Source organism: Lontra canadensis, unplaced genomic scaffold, assembly GCF_010015895.1.
Source record: "Lontra canadensis isolate GAN:19392208 unplaced genomic scaffold, GSC_riverotter_1.0 scaffold51, whole genome shotgun sequence".
NCBI lineage: Eukaryota > Metazoa > Chordata > Mammalia > Carnivora > Mustelidae > Lontra > Lontra canadensis.
Window position 1 is genome coordinate 4,692,057 of NW_022631045.1, and position 7,925 is coordinate 4,699,981.

The 7,925-nt window shown below is 39.4% G+C and overlaps 1 protein-coding gene across 7 annotated transcripts in view; it reads right to left on the reverse strand.

Annotated features, from left to right (window-relative positions):
- Window positions 1–3,823, reverse strand: part of MTRF1 (mitochondrial translation release factor 1) — a 59,126-nt gene extending 55,303 nt beyond the window's left edge. For 5 of the 7 annotated variants that reach the window (XR_004384604.1, XM_032873934.1, XM_032873935.1 and 2 more), the window contains exons 1-2: window positions 3,380–3,490; window positions 1,174–1,596 (exon numbers count right to left, since the gene is read on the reverse strand). Coding sequence is in view for 6 of the 7 variants with exons in the window: in XM_032873934.1 (XP_032729825.1) it covers window positions 1,174–1,588 (415 nt within the window). In the remaining variant the exon portion in view is untranslated. Of the gene's footprint in view, window positions 1–1,173; window positions 1,597–3,379 lie in introns of all 7 variants that reach the window. The other 2 variants (XM_032873932.1, XM_032873936.1) reach the window with 2 other exon arrangements.
- Window positions 3,824–7,925: the final 4,102 nt, after the last annotated feature.

Sequence of the window (7,925 nt, forward strand, 5' to 3'; positions counted from 1 at the left end):
TCCCTGCTTGGCGGGAAGTCTGCCTCTCCCCCTCCCACTCCCTCTGCTTGTGTTCCCTCTCTCACTGTCTCTCTGTGTCAAATAAATGGATAGGACCTTAAAAAAAAAAAATTATGCTGCTTCAAAAGATAACCCATAGAATAGAAGAAAATTTTGCATATCATATATCTGATAAGGAATTTGTGGCTATAATATAAAGAAGTCTCACAATTCAATAACAGGACAAATAACTCATTTTAAAAATGAACAAAGGATCTGAACAGTCATTTATCCAAAGATGAGATACAAAAGGCCAACAGGCATGTGAGAAGATGTTCAACATCATTAATCAGGGAAATGCAAATGAAAGCCACAATCAGGTATCATTATACCCACTAGGATGGCTAGAATCAAAAGTGTGGGGTAAAAATAGTGCAGCCACTTTGGAAAACAGTCTGGTAACTTCTCAAAGGGTTGAATGCAGAGTTATGATAGGTAATTGTAGCGCCACTGTTCATTACAACCCACAAGTGGAAACAACTCAATATCCAGTAAGTGATGAATGGATAAATAAAAATAAAATGTGGTAGATCCATACAATGGAATGCAGTCCCACAATAAAAAGACATTAAGTACAAATACATGCTACAACATAGATGAAACTTGAAAATATTATGCTAAATGAAAGAAGCCAGTCACAAATGACATATTATATGACTCCACTTATATACAATGCCTGAAATAAGGAAATCTAGAAAATAAATGAGCTCTTGCCTCGGGTTGGCAGGGAAGGGGAAATTGGGGCAAGTGGCCACAAGGTGCAGGGTTCTTTCTGGGATGATGAAATAATACCTGGACCCTACAGCCCTTTGCTGGGGTAGAAACTGCATTTTTGTGTCTCTGCTACATACGCAGGACAGTGCTCAGGAAAGGCCTGCTCAATAAATTAAAGCTTCTGTAAAGGTTAATATTCAGTCGCCTAGACCCTAAAAACTTCTTGGTAAGCACCATGAGGAGCTCAGTCTCTTAATAGTTGATTTTTAGTAGCCAAAATACATCAAACACACAGAATAAAATCCTGTCTTCTCCAAGTACAGAGTGCAGCCATTCGAGCCTTTTAAAAAGATTGTGTTCAATAAAGGTTTAACCTATAAAATCAATCACATTGTTTACACACACATATTTTTTACCTACTTTTACACATTGAATCTAATTCTTCAATTGCTTGTTCAGCCTCCTGAATTTCTTGGTAAATGGCTGCAAGTGGCGCCAACTCAGCATGCCTTCGATTCAGGGACTTCCGGTCCCCTTCATTCACAGACATATGCTGCAAACAGTCGTCAAGAGTCCTGTACTCCTCGTTCAGGTCCTCCATATATTTCTGTAGTGCTTTATGCTTCCACAGCATCTTGGACTGATGACAGTATCTCCTGGGACAATTCTTATTTAACAGATGGTGGAGAATGGGATTCCTGCTTTGTCTAAAAATCCACAGCCTTGTATCAAAATGGATCTGTGTAACCTGATGAGATTGGGGATGGAAGTGGTACTGGAGAGGACCATTAAGAGATGAATGTCTAAAAAGCCAAGCACACAGGTGACGATTCATCTCAGCATCTGAAATATAATAGACACAATCTGAAAAAAAAAAATCAGCTCTACAAATACAAAAGCTGGAAGGAGCCTCAAGAAATCTTGTTCAGTTTATGGGCACAGCCAACTCCAAACACAGTCTGAAAATTCAGTAACCAAAAAAAGGAAAATAATTCTTCATACCTCTGAATAGAACATATTAAAATAAATGAAGATAACACAGTTTTCTATTCACTCAATGTATATAATTAACGATGGCAAATGAGTAGGAGCGTAATTAATAAATATATCAACAGACTGGGTTAAATCAGCTACTTTCTAGGAGGTATCCAGGATCTGGAATTAAGTATGTGAACAAGTACCTGAAAGGTATGAAATAATCATGCAAATTTTAGGTGATTCACATATACATAGATTTCTAAAGCTCGAAGGAAATATTAACTGTTTTCTTGTCTAATTCTTTAATTTTAGGTATCCAGATGTCCAAGGAAATCAAGTAACTTAATCATGATTATTTACTTAGCCAGACAGAGGCAGATTCATACTAGAATGCGGTCTGCCTGTTCAGAGCTCAGTGTTTTCCATTTTCAATTCTGCAATCGGGTGCTTCCCTTTCAGCTAAGATCCTAAACGAAGAAAACTTCAGATATTAACTGATAAAGAAAGTAGGGCTGGTAAGAAGGGACAGTGGCAATATTTGTATTAAGTGAAAAAAGCAGAATGGAAAACAATATAATCTTAATTAGGTTTTCAAAATTTTCTATGATATATGATATACAAGGAAAGTAAGTAAACAAAATTTTTTTTTGGGGGGGGGGGGGAGAAAAACCTAAAAAAGAAACATACCAAATGTTAAAAAGATGATCTCTAGTTGTGGATACCTTTTGCTTGCTTTCTGTTTTTTCTACGTTTCAGAGTTTTAAATTTTTCTATACACACAGCATGCATTACTGTCACAATCAGGAAAAAATAGTTACTTTAAAAAATTACAACTTAGGTGAAACCGGCTGTGTACACTAATTTCCTGCTCTTCACCTAATAGACATTTCTAAAATTCTGAGGTTCCAAGTTGAAATGAGGGTCAAAATTTTATGATAATCAACCTTTATTGTCTCCAGTATTCCTACTATGCTAGGAGGTGCATTCATGTATCAACTCATTTGATCATTATAAATCAGCTAACTTGAATATCATAATCTCCTATAAACTAAAATATTCAGAGTGGTCTCCCAAACATTCAGATTTCGCAGGATTCTGCTAATGAGCTTTAATATCTGAAGCACATTTGGAAAAAGACTGTGGAAGAATGCGCCAATGCCCAGCAGCCACACGTCACAGTCCTTCAGCAGAAGTTCCCGTGTCTTTACATCTAGTCTCAAGCCGATCAGAGAAGTGTGTCCACTTGAAAAAATGGACAAAAGGATGACAAATTTTTGTTACAACACTTTTAGCTAAAATGTCCACCCTCGAAACAGCAGAATGAGTAACTCTTAAAGTCTTGAACCTCAATGTTAAGAGAGAACACACCCCCCTCCCCTTAAACCAAGACGTTTACTCGCTAGGGTTACCTATGCCTGAGCACGGCCAGTCCCTCCATCACCCACCCCAGGAGCAGCATTACTCGAGTACTCTAGGAACAATTCTCAGAGTCGGCAGTCAGAAGTGACACTAAGTCTGTGCCAGAACAACACGTGTAAGCCACACTTTGTCACTCAGTATAAGGAGTGATCCTATCGAGACAACATGGGGGGGAGGTGGAAAAATACTTTTTGAGATCAAAAAAGAGAATAAAAATAATTGTGAGTACCTAAGAAAAAGAAGAAAGGACGACAGCTTTCCTTTCTGAAGCCGGAACCTTCTGTGACCTGCTACATTTCAGCCGGACAAACCCTGACTCACTTTCACTTCCGGGTCACTCCTTCCGGGTTAACGCTTGCTCTCAGCTTCTCTTGAACGGTCGTCCTTGGGCGTGCGTAACAGCTAACAGGGGAAACCCGAGAGAAAAATGACAAATCGAGAAAGAAAAATAAATAAAAAGACAAGGCAATAAAGAAAATCCTAAGAGATGACTACGGGAGGTACTCATCCGGAGCCGGAGCCCAGGGCGCGGGTTCCCACAAGATAGGTAGGGTGGGCGGTAGCGGAAAGTAGAATGAACTACAACTTCCGGGAGCTCCTCCCGGGGAATCCTGGGAGTTGTATTTTGTGCACAGGCTGGCCGCCAAGCTCTGGGACAAAAGCGGACTTCTGGTTTCTCAGAGGCAAACACAGGAGAGAGATCTCAACAATTCTGATTAGGAGATCAAGATTTATAATATATTAATAGGAAATCACAAAAATTTTTTATATGTGGAAATTATATAACGGAGCCACTAAAGCAGTGGAATTTTGTTTTGTTTTGTTTTGTTTTTTTAATTTGTTTTGTTTTTAAAGCAGTGGTTCTTTAATTTTTATTTATTTATTTTTTGAGGACTCCCTTTTCATCATCCCCAGATTTAGGGATTCTACATGGTTTTTTTTTTTTTTCGTTTTTGTTTTTGTTTTTGTTTCTTCTTCTTTTTCTATTTTTACCCTTTATGGGATTCTGCACGTTAGTAGTTGTACTTTCAGCTTCCACTATTCGAGAAAATACCTAATAACTAAAGGAGGATATAAACTTATATTTCTAAAAATCACAACAGGATCCAAAAGATAGGAGACTATATATATATATATATATATATATATTCACAAATTAATGGCTTTATAGGTGTTGCATGCATATATTGAATGTAGAGGCTCAAACTAGGTTCATAGGTTGTAAGCTACTAATTAAATAATTATAAAAATCCAACTAATAAACAGTTCCAGGAAAATGCAAACATACTGCCTTACTTTGAACACCAGAAGTCACATCACTGCCGTTTCTCAATATTTCTTCATCAAAAACCAAGGCAAACATCATCCCATATAACTGACTTCACAGGATATTTTCTTAGGTTGTGACTGCATATAAAAGGAACAATTAACTCTAAATGTAAATACCTAACATTACCCTACTTCAGGGTACTTACTTTTACCTAGGATATATTAAATCCTATATCAAATGGTTTAAACCTATTAATTACTTTAATCCTTACTACAACAACCCTAAAATACCCATTTTGCAGAAGAGAAAACTGAGGCACAGAGAGCTTAAGTAACTTGTCCAGGTAAAAGAACTGGTAAGTAATAGAACTGAGATTCAATCAAGGCAGTCTGTGCTAATGTTCTGTGGCTCCTAAGCTCTGTACTCCCTCTTTCCTCCCCCTCCCACAAAAAAAAAAAAAAAAAAGAAAGAAGAAAGAAAGAAAAAGAAAAGAAATAAAGAAAACATTCTATTGTTCTTTCAACAATGAGCACCAGTTATATGCTACTCACTGTGTTCTGGACATGAGAATTTAGCAATGAAAAGAAAAGACACAAATCTTTGATCACATGGAGTTTATGTTCCGGTAAGGAATAAATTCCAAAAGATCCAAAAAAATCATTCTCCTGATTTATCCAATGAAATCATTTAATTCTTTATTTTGATTTGTGTATGCAGATATATAACTTAAGTAATATAGTATATAAAGCTTTATTCTCCTTTAAAAATAACCTTACTGCTATGGATTGAATTGTGCCCCCCCCCAATTTAAGATGTTGAAGGTAACCCCCAGTGTGACTGCACGGGGGACAGGGCCTTTAAAGTTAAATGAGCCATAAAGGTGAAGACCTGATCTGGTGATACTTGTGCCCTTATAAGAGATATCAGAGAGCATGTGAGTGCAAGCTCTCTCTTCTCTCTTTTTCTCCAAGACAGGCCTCAGGGTGAAACCTACCTTGCTGACACCTTGATCTAGGACTTCCCAGCCTCCCAAAGTGTTATTTTATTATGGCAGCCCAAGCACCTAACATTTATGTATGTAAAAATTTATGGGGATATACATGAAACTATGATATACATGAAACTTCACATATTTTATTTCTCAATTTAAAAAAAAAGTCCCTAAAGGGATGTCTGCCTGGGTGGCTCAGTTGGTTAAGGGTCTGCCTTTGGCTTGGGTGGTGATCCCGGTGTCCTGGGATTGAGTTCTGTGCTGGTCTCCTTGCTCAGGAGGGAGCCTGCTTCTTCCTCTGCCTGCTGGTTTCCCTGTTTGTGGTCTCTCTGACAAATAAATAAAATCTTTTAAAAAAATCCCTAAAGACATTTATGCTTGGTACTATAAATACTCCTTCCTCCTCCATGCTTTTTAAAAAAGAATATAATATGGTATATCTGTATTTATGAATATGCGATGATGTCCACAATTCATCATTAAATGAAAGACATTGTTTAAAAAACAACAACAACACAGCAAACAAACAAAAAAATAAGATGGGAGGCAGTGGGGGTGGGGGTACAAAACAAAAACAAAAACAAAACCCAACAATAACTCAGCAAACTGAGTTCCATTTAGAAACATGTGATGCATGGGACACCTGGGTGGCTGAGTTGGCAAAGCATCTGATTTTTGTTCTCAGTTTAGGTCTTGACCTCAGGGTCATGAGTTGAAGCCTCATACTGGGCTCCATGCTGGGTGTGGAGACCATATAAAAACAAAAACAAAAACAAAAATATGTGAAGCATATATATTTAAATGTCCAGTGGAATTACAGGTAATCCTTATTTTCTTCTTCTTCTTCTTCTTCTTCTTTTTTTTTTTTTCTTTATTTGACAGAGAGAGATCACAAGTAGGCAGAGAGGCAGGCAGAGAAAGAGAGGAGGAAGCAGGCTCCCCACCAAGGAGAGAGCCTGATGCGGGGCTCGATCCCAGGACCCGGGGATCATGACCTGAGCCGAAGGCAGAGGCTTTAACTCTCTGAGCCACCCAGGCGCCCCCCTTATTTTCTTCTTTGTAGTAGTCTGGATTTCCTGAAGTTTTGTGATGAGTATTATTGTAAAAAAGACAGTTATAAAAGGAAAAAAAAAGATTTTATTTATTTATTTGAGAGAGAGAGAGAGAGCACAAGGTGGGGTGGGGGGAGAGCAGAAGGAGAAAGACAAGCAGACTCCGCACTGGGCATGAGCCCAACACAGGGCTCCATCTCACTGACCCTGAGATCATGACCTGAGCCAAAATCAAGAGTCAGATGCTCAACGGACTGAGCCACCCAGGCACCCCCAAAAGGACATTCTTTAATGTTTGTTTGAAAAAGCCTTATGTGGGGTGCCTGGGTGGCTCAGTGCGTTAAAGCCTCTGCCTTCGGCTCAGGTCATGATCCCAGGATCCTGGGATTGAGGCCCGCATCGGGCTCTCTGCTCTGCAGGGAGCCTGCCTCCCCCTCTCTCTTTGCCTGCCTCTCTGCCTACTTGTGATCTCTGTCTGTAAAATAAATAAGTAAAATCTTTTTTTAAAAAAAAGCCTTATATGAGTTTTTATTATTGAATCATTTTATGAAGCTAACTTCTACTTCCAAAGAGTCTGATACATTACACGAAACAGTCTTCTAGAGGTAGTAATAAAAATGTTGATTCCGTGAAAGTTACAGCATTCGATCAAATTAGCGCCAAGAGCTCCTCTGTCTGAGATACTTCTCACAATAAAGTTGATCTCATAAACCTCTCTATTATGAAAGTATGTGTAATGGGCACCGACAGTTGGGTATTCCTTTAGAAACGAAATGACATGGGTCCCTTTCCTCTGCTTTGGAGCTAACAACAAAATACTTGCAGCTGTTTTTCAGATTCACTTACAGCAAACTTAGCCCAAAGTCCAAAGGGGTAGAGAATGGGGATTTTGACTTTGCTTCTTCTCAGCGACTTCCGGATCGTTTCAAAGAGGCTGAGGATACCCTCCTGTCCTTTTGCCCATGACGGGAAGGTTGACTTGCGTCCTGCTGCGGGGATTCCCCATCAGAAAGCGCCCACTTAGGGCTTACCCTGAGAGAAGCAGAGCACCACAGCTTCCTCAGCCCTGGACGCTCTTCAGGGAGCCGGACCGGGGTGGATGGAGAGATTGTTCTGATTGTTCCAGACTACGCTGAAACCTTCGGTCCCACCCGGGAAACTTTGGGAGGCACTGAAACCAGCATGAAACCCCAGGATGCAAGCCGTAAAACACAATGGGTCAGAGCCCCCCGTGCAATGCACCTTGGCTTTCGGTTCACCGGAGTTTAGGGTCTTCGTCACATCCTGAGGCATCCCACAGTGTGAAGGTTGGCGGCCACTTGGGATTCTAATCAGCTATATTTCATCACAGGAAAAAGTGGAACTAGGAATTTGACAATTTAATACAAAATTCAAGCCCTCGCTAAGGTGGAAAAGAAACAGCAAAACAAAGGTGATTCTACTTGTATTCTTTTTTTTAATT